The following is a 12,994-nucleotide window of genomic DNA, read 5'->3' as shown; positions in this document are numbered from 1 at the left end:
CTTACGCGATATCAATAGAGATATGTACTTCAGTCACTATCATCTTATGAGAAAACGATAATAGAGATTTTCTTCAAAATCTCATCGAATTTTTTGTCATGACAGAACTTTACTGTGTTAAGATCATCGTAATTACAAGCTCATTTATTGATATTTAAGTTACTTGTACCGAGGAAATCTTAATAATGTATTCACTTTAGCGATGATTATTATTCTCATGAGTGATTGATCATTGGAAAATGACAAGAAAACTGGACCTGTTTTCTCATTGTCAAATGACGGCCGTGATATTTACCAGCTCTGCTTCCTAAGAATATCAGTGTCGAAAGTGAAATTCATTGCTAGACCAATATCTTACGTCAATTGACATCGTTGAAAGCACGCAGCACTTGTTGTCAATCTTTAAATAAATACTTCAATAATAATATTGCCGCTCATTAGGGTTGCCAGTACCGGATCGGTTTTGCGAGTACCTTTATTTCGGTACGGAGAGGTTCAGTACCGGTAATAAAGGTAAATTACCAGTACCAAGGGATTTTAAGAAAATGAATATAAACAAATGAAAATACTACTTGTTTAAAGGTGTCCGCCTAGGTGTACTCTCACGCCTAAGGTCACTTCTTCAAAATTCGTTTTTGATAAAAGTAACGAATAACCTTAGAATGTTGAAATGATGATATAAGAGAAATTGTTTATTTATTCCAATCTCCTGAAAATCGTATTATCCTGATTAATTGACTTCAAAATACGCGAAGAAAATTCAACTGTTATCTGTAATCAGTGCAGTGAGCAAAACTTTAAATACCTAATTATTTTTGGTTTCTTATTTTCTACCTGATGAAGATCTGCAACCCAAACATAATAAATATTACTTCAAGGTCTTTAAAAGTTCATACTTTTCAAAAGTTTCCGATGCAGTTTGGAAGTTATTGGTACTGTCATAAACATCTCTAAACTCCAAAGTAGTTTCTCTAGACATCCCTAAATGTCTCAGAACATTTTAAAAATTCGAGCAATTTTCTTTAAGTTCATTGATCTATCCGTTCTTAAAATTTCCTAAAATTTTTGGAACATCTCTAAACTTCTATGGACTTACATGCAGTTTTTGTTGCTCTATGACAATGTTCCCTAAAATTTCAAGAAGTTCTCAGAAGTTCCTCAACGTTCAAGCAATTTTCCTGATATTGATGTAATTTCCATCAAATCCCCGCAATTAACCTGAAATTTTAGAAACATTCCTGAAATTTTTGAAATTATCTATAATTTCTCGGAACTCCTTGAAAGTTCCTGCAATAAATGAAAGAAACTGCTTTGAAAACCTCTAAGGATCCTTCAAATACTCCGAACATCCCAAAAATAAGGAAAGTCCTGAAAAATCAAGGAAGGTGATTCTATCAAAGAAGCAGGAAATTTTCACTTTGGTGTTATGAAATGCACCCAAGCTTAGTAGATAGAAAGAAGATTGATGAAGATTTCGAAGATTTACTGCAAATAGATGTTTTTAGATGCAAGAGTTGAAACAAGATTTTTCGTAGAATGATTCGCTAAAGTGAGATTTTCCGACCTTTATAATATATAATTAATAAATTCTACCCGGAAGTTCGTGAAGTTTTCCTTGAAAATGTCTGAACTTCTGCTAAGTTTTCAAAATATATATGAAGTTTTCTAAATTTCTCAGAAGTTCTCTGGACTTAAGTTTCTTGAAATTTTCCTGGAATTCGTAGAGCTATCCTGAATTTTTCGGAAATTATCATTTACAGATCTCTAAACTTTCCAAAAAGTCTGGATTATCCTGATGTCATTTGTTAATTTTTTAGCTTAGCTTAGCTTAGCTTAGCTTAGCTTAGTCTGACTGCACGTATCGATAGTTGCACTCCGTGATTGATCTGAACCAGTGAAATTGTACAAAGAATCAACTGAATGGGGCTTGGTAGTAACCTGCCATTCTCAGTGTACATGTTCCAGTGACTCCTACCTTTAAAGATCAATAACGTCACCGGCCACGTCCTTGCAATCAGGTGGGAGAGGGAAGGAATGTTAGTGTGTGACTTTTGTTGTTTTGGGACCGTGTTTACCTCTGCATCCCACAAAAGTCACAGGAAGGAGGTTTTGTTAGTGGGTTAGGTTCGTTGGATCAGGATTCACCTTGATAAGTGATGCGATCTTTTGTTTTGTGTAGTTATTTATAAGTGTTTTCGATTTATGCTCTAAACAGCCGGCTGTCTAGAGATGTAGATCATTATTAGATGTGTGTATACCGATTTAAACCAACAATAAGGATACTGTTGGGGCCCCTCACAAAGTGTGATGATGGTTTATTTTATTTTATCAATGACCAAAATAATTAATTATAAGCGGTTTGAACCGATTTAAACCAACAGCAAGGATGCTGTTGGGGCCACTCACAAAGTGTGATGGTGGTTTACTTGATTGAATATAAAATAATTATTAGAACCGATTTGACCCGATTTAGACCAACGGCAAGGATACTGTTGGGGCCACTCACAAAGTGTGATGGTGGTTTATTTAGTTCGGAAGAAAATGAATATGTATACTTCTTTTTTTTTATATAATAGAACGAATTTGTACTGATTCAAACCAAAAGCAAGGGTTCTATTGGGGCAACTCACAAAGTGCGATGGTGGTTTATACTATAAGGGCATAAAACAAAATCAAGAGCCATTTCGGTTTCCATAGCTTCCTAGACACTCGGCCGCAAAATAATCTTATCCGACGGAAACGTCTCGATCATCGCTGCACAATGGTTTATTATAGCATTTATAAAGTAAATTTGAATACCTTATTGTTTATTTATTATCCATTTTGACTTGACTTGGTACCGTTCAGTTTTATGATGACAAAGTTGCCTGGAGAAAAGTGACAGTTCAAAATGTTTCGGAAGGGAGTCAGCTAGTGTCGTCCAAGTTCAAGTGCGGAATAAATGCCATTTAAAGTGGTACAAACAATTGAAAGATGCGAAACATGCCTAACCGTAATTCTTTCTGGTTGGAAAGAAGCTGGAATCCTACACTGGCCGGAAAAAAAACGCGGTAGCGAAACTCTCTCAAGACGAGTTCTCCATGCCAAACCCAATGTGGGAACGTATCAATTGAGTGAAAAAAAGAGAGTTCAAGACTCGCTTGGAGGCTGAAGCAGAATTGGAACAGATGTAGCCAGTTTCGGATACGGAGGCGAACGAAGGGAATAATCCACCACCGTCAAAGAAAGTTTGCCCCGAAGTCTACAAGTCCCCCAGTCGGAAGGGAAACACAATAAGAGACTTTAACGAAGTTTTCCTTATTCCTGGGCAGGAGGTTGACACCTGTGAAGCTGACTGTAAAATCCAGAATCAGATGAGATTATAATATATGCGACACAAATTCACTTTTTTATAGGGGAACATGTGATGTGAATAGAACCCACCATCAGTGCAAGGATTACATATGACTGCAGATACTTCACTGGTTGTAAAGTTCTGCCTGATGGTTTGTTGCAGCTGGGTGAATCAACTTCATTGAAGACCTTTGGAAGACAAACGACAAGATGTACGTCTATCAACACGTGACAAGGGACTGGCAAATCCACGAACACTTGTCCAGTCTACAAATCCATTGAAACCCTTAGGCTGCCCCCCCCCCCAAACCCAACATATAATAATGTTTGATTGATGAAACGTATTCAAAAAAGGGATATTTAGAGAGAACAATCTTCAACTGGAACGTACTCACCAAATCAATACATCCGGGAGCGCATTCTCGATGCTTAATTTTCTCTAGTCATTTTTAAACAACTCCTCCTCCAGCGAATCCAAACACACAATAACTAAATATCACTTTTCTTCTTCATGTCACTCTGTGCACAAAAGCAATGCACACCGCAAAAACCTAATAATAGATCAGCGCGGTCGAGTCACACTGTCAACAAAGGGAGCGATAGCACACCAGGCACCAAAGCAACAGGGGAAAAACATCAGCACAAATCATTCTAAATAGAATCATCGCGTCCGGGACACAAAACTATTCAAATGCGAGCACCGAAAAACTACACGGCAGCACAAAGATAGCCCGAGCTCTAAAAAAAAAGCACGCAGCGGAGCAAAAACACACAACCGTTCTCGGACGCTTCTCAAAGCGGACTCCCTGATGTCATTTGTTAATTTTTTATTTTATTTTTTATTTTGATCCCTGTGCTTGTGTGAAGATGACAAGAACTAGCTTGTCTGCGGTTTTCGTTAAAGTATTATCAAAAGTTCTTTGGACTTTTCTGAAGTTTTCTTGACTTCCCTGACGATATTAGAACTTCTTATAAGTTCTTGCAGTTTCGATGAAGCTGATAGAACCACCTTGAAGATCTCAAGCTTCCCTAAAACGCCCAAATTTTATAGAAGTTCTCAGTTTATCCTTATATGCCGCAGTCTGTCCATGAAATCTTCCTGAAATCCCAAGTATTTTCTTTCATTATTATTTAAAGCGTGAATAAAAACATATGTGTACCGCTCTGAAGTTCTCTAATCTATCCTGAAGTTCTCGTTATTCTACAGAGGATGTTTTTGGAACTGCCCTGGAATCAATGGAACTGTTCGGAAAATCTCTTAACACCCGGATGCTATTTGCAATTCCTTGAATTTTTTGGACTATTGCTTACTGATTTTTTTTTTAATTTCTTGAAAATTCTCATTTTTTCTAATTTTAACAGTTTTAAAATTTTCGAAATATATTTGAAGCTTTCAGAGCTTTTCCTAGAGGAAATGCAAATGGAATGCGTATGGAAAATTACTGTTGATCACTTCACTTACTGTTTCACTTTTTGATTCGCCGATTTTTTTTTTTTGATACAAAATCATTACTCGTTGACAGCGCTAGTAAACATACTCTAAGATATATTTATGATCAAAAATTGTAGTAAGCTTTAGCATTAGCTTTCAAATGATCAGTACCAAAAATACCGGTATTTTCACATACCAGTACAGGTATTTTGATACCAGGAAATCACCCAGCACTACCGGTTAAAACCAGTACCGGTACTGCCGGTACTACAACCTTAATGCTGCTCGAAAGAAAGATAATCTTATGAATTAAAATTTCTACAAATTAAACAGTAAGATAAAGATGATCCATCAACCAATCATTAAAGAGTAACACCGTTTGTTTATCCAAATCAAATTTGACATATCTACGATGCGTAAAAGTTTTAAACGGAATACGATAGACATTAGTAAGTCAAAATTTGTGTAATTAAGTTTAATGTAAGTATTATATGTGCAATATATTGTTTTAGCAACCCTTGAGAAAGGCCGCTACCAAACCGTCGAAACGTCGGGAACGTAAAAAACCAATCGTTTCTACTAAAAATCTAAGATGTAAATACTAACTACTGACGTTTTCAAGTATATTCGACAAACGATTTACTATAATCCTGCCATGATAAAACCTTCACTTCCTAACAATCAAACTTCCCACGTTGCTCGTGGAGGCGCTGAGGTATTTATGGATTTCTCGCTTAATTGAGTAGCATTTTGACGTGTTGGACATGGTATTTTGTCTTCGGTAGGAAAAGACAGTACTTTCGGTCTTATCGGTTGCAATAAATCGGTAGGTCTGCCCATACTATTTAAGCGATTCGCAAACCAAGATCAAAAATCTCTTTTATAAAAAGTAATTATTTGGGCCTTTATAATCAACATTAATTCATGTTAAGGTTAAGCTTGTAGGTTGACTACATAAAAAAGAAGAATGACAACCTTGCTCCTCGTTCTTCAATAAACCGTTGATCTATGTTAATGTTCAAACAATGCTTATCATGATTACCTTTCTCCTTCACACAACTAGGCTTGGACGACCTCGGTGCCCGTTGCGCTCAGTATAAGAAGGACGGCTGTGACTTTGCCAAGTGGCGTTGCGTGCTGAAGATCGGCAAGAACACCCCCAGCTACCAGTCCATCCTGGAGAACGCCAACGTGCTGGCCCGCTACGCTTCGATCTGCCAGTCGCAGCGCATCGTGCCGATCGTTGAGCCTGAGATCCTCCCCGATGGTGACCACGATCTGGAACGTTGCCAGAAGGTCACCGAGACGGTGCTGGCTGCCGTGTACAAAGCCCTGAGCGACCATCACGTCTTCCTGGAGGGAACTCTGCTGAAGCCGAACATGGTCACCGCCGGACAGAGCTGCGCCAAGAAGCCGTCCTCCCAGGAGATTGCCATGGCCACCGTGCGGGCCCTGCGCCGCACCGTGCCAGCCGCCGTGACCGGAGTTACCTTCCTGTCCGGTGGACAGTCCGAGGAGGAAGCCTCCGTCAATCTGAACGCCATCAACCAGGTGCCACTGGTGAGACCGTGGGCCCTGACCTTCTCGTACGGTCGTGCCCTGCAGGCCTCGGTACTGCGTGCCTGGGGAGGCAAGAAGGAGAACGTCAAGGCCGCTCAGGATGAGCTCATCAAGCGTGCCAAGGTAGGTGCCGATTGGGTTAACGTTGTATCGTTTGTTGTCTTGGAACTAGTCACTCTTTCTCTAAGTGGACGCAAGGGTGTAGGAGTCTTCCGGCTGCGGTGACACGTGGCAATCAATCATCGTCTCGTTGTAGTTTGCTGCCATTCGACTTTATTATTATGAGCTGGTGTCCAAGATGCCGGGTGAAAATGTTTATTGGAAGAAAACAAGCGAAGGAATGCTATCCTTCAGGGTGAAATTTGCCCCCTTAGACATGCTTTGTCTATGTGAGGCTGAGCTGGATGGGGACATGATTGACTGAAGATTTTTCCCGAGCTGATGGAAATCCGATCTTTCGCAGCTGGGTGTTGGATTGTTATGACCTCTATAAGCACAATGCTCGTTGGTTGACCTGCGGCTTGCGGCTTGTGTGTGTTTGGCCTTTGCCATTTTCACTCGTTGTCGGTCGGATGATAAATAATGGAAAAGTGAAAGATGATTCCCTACCGACGACGGCCACAGAAATACTGGAAAATTGATTTATACTATCGAAGGAAGACCTTTTCAACAATAACGATAACAGACAGGATTTCTATCCGGTATGAAACGGTTCCGATAAACATTTTAAATCAACCATGTAATTATCCAATATAAACAATCTCTCGTCATTCGTTGTGTGACAACCGCACGCGAAAATGCATTAACAACGATTACTTGCCCCCACAGAGAAAGAGTGACAGATCGTAATCTTGCTTGCACAATTTGCAGTTGTAACTTCCTTCCCACAATAACAGTCGCATGTAAACCTACTACCCGAGCAATCCCCAAACCTTGAAACGTGTTCGTAATTGCACTGTCATCTGTTTATTTTCCATTTATTCCTATTTTCATTTCATTCATCATTTTCCTCACCGTCTCACCATGGCGTTCTCCCCGGTTCCAAGTTGCGTGATAACTTACAATGTTCAGCCAACTACCGCGTTAACATTATATCATTGGAGCACACAGCGGCAACGACTACGACTATACTCCTCCACTTGAACCTCGTTCTCGGCAAGTTCACGGTAACGACGAACCAAAAATCTCGGTCAATGTCGAATCTCCCGTTGCTTTACGGCGTGCTGTATTCTTGGTTGTGACGTCATCTCGCAGCTAACCTTCTCATCAACCCGAGCTATGCGTGGTTGTCACAAAGTTGTCCGGATTCCGGCTTTTATAATTGGTTACATGCGAGCAGCACCCAACAACAGAAGAACACCGAAGTCAATGTTTTGATTGGAGAAGGTTGTTGCCCACTAGCCAGAGCTAGTTTTTTTTTGCATTAAATAAGCTTCTGGTGACGTGATTTACTAAGTGTTGTTCACCGACACGACCGTACCTATTTTAGATGCAGCTGTGTGTTGTGGGTGCTGTTGTGTGCAACAGTTTCAAGCTGGATGTTGCTGGTGACAGAATTTGAACGCGTCTGCAGGTGAATTGAACCAGATGTTTACGTTAGAGAACTATTCAGTAACGGAATTCTGGTAAATTTTCCGGATGCCTTTCTGCACTTTGCGTAAAATTTAAATACACGGATAAATAGTCGAATAGCCGGGGCCTAACCTAATGTACCCACATTGGGAAGCACTGTCATGTCACGTAGTATCATTTATGTCATTTGCCGATTTTAACTTTCAATTGGTTTTTGATTGAAAGTGTTCGAACTTAGAATCAATTTCCACGATGTCGTTCTCAGGACTAAAACCGAAGCGATTGTATGTCTCATGTAAAATTTCCAGTAGAGGTTTTCCTCAGGACTTAAATCATGACCATTTTTAGAGTACATACACTCTTGAATTAAGTCCACGGTAACATTAAGTTGGGATCAAATTTATCTCGGCAAAATGACCATTGCACAGAAAAGTTTAACCTCACTTTTCTGGCAGCTGCAGGTTGCAGACAGCTTGTTTACATGGTGTTTCAATTTTAAATCGATTTCCATTGTCGAATTGATTGATATAGAAGCGATTTCGATTACATTGTTGGTGGTAATTTTTAAACACACTAATATTCGCCATGAAATCACCGAAAAAAAGAAGAAGTTTATGTAAACAAGTTCTCAGAAATGTAAAAATTGTATTGAGAATTTGATTCAGGCGGAACGAGATTAATCTTTAGATTTAGGCTTTAGCCTTATACGCTAAGATCAGATAAGCTATACATATATAAATTAAGTTTACCCAGATTAGGCGTATATCGGACAATCTCAAATATGGATAAATTTAAGACAAATTTGCATAAACTTACTCATATGGAACCCATATTTCGGTTTGTCCGCTTTACGCCCAAGCTTGGTTAATTTATATGGCTTATTTGATCTTAGCATGTAGCGTGTAACAACATTTCGTTATGCTACTGAAATATAGTGCATTGTTATTTATGCTCGAACAAATTTTGATCTTGTTTATTTCTCGCTCAAAGAAATCAGTTTTAGAGGATAAAAAATCAACTCAGCAATTGATCAAGATTATGTTCACCATTGGATCAAATCACCAAACCAGCATCTCAGTAGATCTGATTCAAAAAAAATCCGACGAAAGCTTTGGAATCTCGGCCGAGATTCTTTCTATCTGGGCCAGACTTCATCTAATATTATTATCTGAATCTCCCCTTCTCTGAATTTTAGGAGGGATTCTCTGGATCACATTTTGGATCCGTTGTATCCTAGCCTAGATTTTACAGTTCTCATTCAGGATTCTCCGGTTGTTTTTCAGAATGGTGTAGATCCTTTGAGATAATTTCAGCAATTATAGTCAGGATTATCTAGCCTCACGGAATCCTTAGCTGCAATCTGGATGATACCGTATTCTTATTAAGAATTTAGACTGCAATCCAAATAATTTAGTCTGGATGCCGAAAAGAAAAGTCGGTTGGGATCCGGAGAGTTTCCTGTGGGATCTGAAGAATATCTAACTGGGAACTGAGATTCGGAAAGTCTAGAATGAAGTTCGTAGAATCCCAACTGAGGAACTTGTACATCAACTGGGATCCAGATGCAACTGACTAGAAGCCGGCGACTATTAACTGTGATTTAGAGAATCTTGATTCGAATCTGGAAAATCTTGCCTGGAATCCAAAGACTCTCGAAAAGAAAAGAGTAGAGTAGAGTCCAGTTGAATCTTGATTGGAATCCATAGTTCAAATGGGATCTGATTAATCTAAAGTGGAGTATTCCGGATATTCTCAACTGGGTTCCGTGGAATCTGAAGATCCCGACTAGGATTCGTTGAACACCGATTGGGATCTATTCATTCCCTACTGGTATCGAAAGAATCCCAGCTGACGTTTGTAGATCGATTAAGATCCAGAGAAACCTGAATTGAATCCATAAAATGCCGCTTAGGATTCCAGATTTTCCAGTTCGCATTCAAGATTCTCCGGTTGTTATTCAGAATGTTGTAGATATTTCTAGCAATTATAGTCAGAATTATCTAGAATCACAGTTGGAGTTCCATAGAATCCTTATCTGCAATCTGCCATGGTACCGTATTCTTATTTAGAATCTAGACTGCAATCCAAATAATTTAGTCTGGAAGCCGAAAAGAAAAGTCCGTTGAGATGCGGAGAATTTCCAATGGGATCTGAAGAATAGTTAACTGAGAACTGAGGGAACTTACGTTCGGAGAGTCTTGTACATCAACTGGGATCCAGATAAAACTGACAACATTTACTGAAATTTAGAGAATCTTGATTCGAATCTGGAAAATCTCGGCTGAAGTCCAAAGACTACGTGAGAACCACTAATTGCCAACTGGGATCTGGAGAATCCCAATCGTTATTCTTAGAATCCCGAATAACATCTGGAAAATCCAAAGAACCCCGATTGGAGTTCAGATAATCCTGACTGGGATTCGTTGAATCTTGATTGGAATCCATAGTTCAAATGGGATTTGAAGAATCTTAAGTGGAATCTAGAGCATTCCGGATGAAATCCGGAGATTCTCATCTGGGTTCCGTTGAATCATTACTGGAATCCGAAGATCCAGACTAGGATTCGTTGAACACTGATTGGTATCCGTTGAATTCCGACTGGTATTGTAGATCGACTAGGACCTAGAGAAACCCGAATTGAATCCAGAGAATGCCGACTGGGATATGTAGATTCCTGATTGAATTCCGGAGACTGAGAAACCTGACTGACCGAGAAATCTGCACTTGGATACACAAAATCGCGATTTAAATTCGGAGGCTTCCAACTGGGTTTGGTTGAATCCAGACTGGAATTTGGAGAATCCCATTTGAGCTCCAGATTTCTCGGGAAGGGAGTTGGAAAATATCGACTGGGAACCGGAGAATCCTGACAGGGCTCCGTTAAACCCCAACTAAAATCAGTCTCAGAGCATTCGACTGAGGTCCGAGGATCGACTAGAATTTAAAAAATCTATACTGGGATCAAGAGAATTCAGACCAAGATCAGGAAAATTCTAGCCAGTATTCGGAGAATCCCGACTAGAACCCAGTGAATCTCGACTAGATTTCATAGAATCGGATCTGAGAAATATAGACTGAGATCTACAGAATCTCTACTAACAAATGAAGATCAACTGGGTTACAGAGATTCCCGACTGATATCTGGAGAAAACCGACTGGGATGGAGAATCATAATTTCAATTCGGACAATCTACACTGAGCATTGTAGCTTGACAGTCCAACAACCAATTTGCTGAATAATGGCTGAATTATCAATTTTATAGCTGAAGAAGCGTATTTTGCCTGAACAAGCTCTTATTCTGCATGCAATGTTTGTTGGCTGGGTTCCAGAGAATCCCGATTGTTAGCTTTACACACTCAGTTCCCAAGAAACATTTGTGGGTTATTATGGTCTTCAAGTCCATTATACACACTTAGAAAAATTGATGTAAATTTAGGTGCTCTGAGACTGACATATACGAACGTCAATTTTTACATAAAATTGAGTCATAATCATACGTTTCATCCTTTATGTCAAAGACTTTCAACTGGGATTCAGAGGTATTCGTCAGGAATTTCGAGAATACTTATTGCAATTAGGAGAATTCCGACTAAATCCTGACTGAAAGGAGGGTCCCGACTCCAGAGCATGTTCTTGAAAATCCCGACTGGTACTGGTATAATCCTAACTGTAATTCGTAGATCGAATAAAATCCAGAGAAACCTGACTTGATATTCTTGCCTGGGATACACAGAAGATTGAAATCTTGAGAATCTCGACTGGGATTCAAAGATTTCTGATTGGGTTAAGATGAATTCTGTGAGGTCATTAAGTTACATAGCTTACCGTCAGAATAACTACAATCAGGAGAAATTTGACTAAATCCTTACTGAAATCAGGAGGCTTTTGACTACAAAACATGTACATCAAAATCAAAACTTGTGCTTGTAAAATACTGACTAACTGTAATTCGTAGATCGACTGAATTCCAGAAAAACCCGACCGGAGATTCTAGCCTGGGATACAGAAAAGATTGAAATCCTGAGAATACCAACTGGGATTCAGAAATTTCTGACTGGGTTACGATGAATCCTGGCTGGAATCTGGAGATTCTCGACATTCAGAGGTTTACGTCAAATCAGGAGGCTCCTGACTCCAGAGCATGTATACTCAGATCCTTTGATTGACTAGAATGAGGGCCAGACTGGGATTCGGAGAATCTTGACTGGAAACAGGAAAATTTCAACGGGAATCCGTAGAATCCTGACTGGGATAGGGAAAATTCTAACTTAGAGTTGTACATCAACGAAGCTTTATATAATCCTAGCTGTTGAACGTTGAACATTAATTGGGAAATCAGGCATACGAAGAATCCTGCTTAGGATTCGGAGAATCCCAACTGGGATCGGAGAGAATCCCCATTTGGAAAGAGAATTTGAATTGGAATCTGGCGAATCCCTACTTGGATTTTAAGATCAACTGGGTTTCAGAGAATCAGGGGTGTTAGCCGTAGAATATTAATCGGGAACTGGAGAATCCCAACTGTGATTTGTAATATCTTTCCGACAGAATTCCAAAGAATCCTGACGGTGATTCGTAGAATCATAACTTTGATCCGGATAATCTTGATTTAGATCCGTAGAATATCATTAATGATCCACTACTTCACCCTGACTGGCAATCCTGATCATCTAACCTGATACTCGTACAATTATATGCCAGGATTGAGATGATTGTGGCCGAGATCTGATGACCCCTAGAATACCACCTAAACATGCACAACATAAATCTGAAGAATTTTAATTGGGATTCAAAGAAATTTAAGCCTGGGACACATCAAATCAAGGTTGAAATCTGGAGAATTCGACTGGGATTCAGATATTTCTGACTGACCTACGTTGAATCCTGACTGCAATCCGGATATTCCCAACTGGGAGCCAGAGTTTATCTTCTGGAATTCCGAGAATTCCGACTGAATCCTGACTGAAATTAGGAGGATCTTGAATCCAAAGCATGTCGACTGAGATTCGTAGATTTTCTTGATTGATGGACTGGGACTCTGAGAATTCTGTCTTGGGTCAGGAAAATTTTAACCGGAATCTGTTGAATCCCGACCA

At 39.6% G+C, this 12,994-nt stretch overlaps 1 protein-coding gene across 3 annotated transcripts in view; it reads left to right on the top strand.

Annotated features, from left to right (window-relative positions):
- Window positions 1-12,994, top strand: part of LOC135698018 (fructose-bisphosphate aldolase-like) — a 60,938-nt gene that overhangs the window by 24,025 nt on the left and 23,919 nt on the right. For all 3 annotated transcript variants that reach the window (XM_065217888.1, XM_065217886.1, XM_065217887.1), the window contains exon 4: window positions 5,829-6,448. In XM_065217888.1, coding sequence (XP_065073960.1) covers window positions 5,829-6,448 — 620 coding nt within the window. The remainder of the gene's footprint in view (window positions 1-5,828; window positions 6,449-12,994) is intronic.

This window comes from Ochlerotatus camptorhynchus, unplaced genomic scaffold, assembly GCF_037179485.1.
Source record: "Ochlerotatus camptorhynchus isolate MF236.1 unplaced genomic scaffold, CSIRO-AGI_Acam_v1.1 ptg000081l, whole genome shotgun sequence".
NCBI classification, from domain to species: domain Eukaryota; kingdom Metazoa; phylum Arthropoda; class Insecta; order Diptera; family Culicidae; genus Ochlerotatus; species Ochlerotatus camptorhynchus.
The sequence above is the reverse complement of the archived record's forward strand: the minus strand, read 5'-3'. Positions and strand labels throughout refer to the sequence as shown.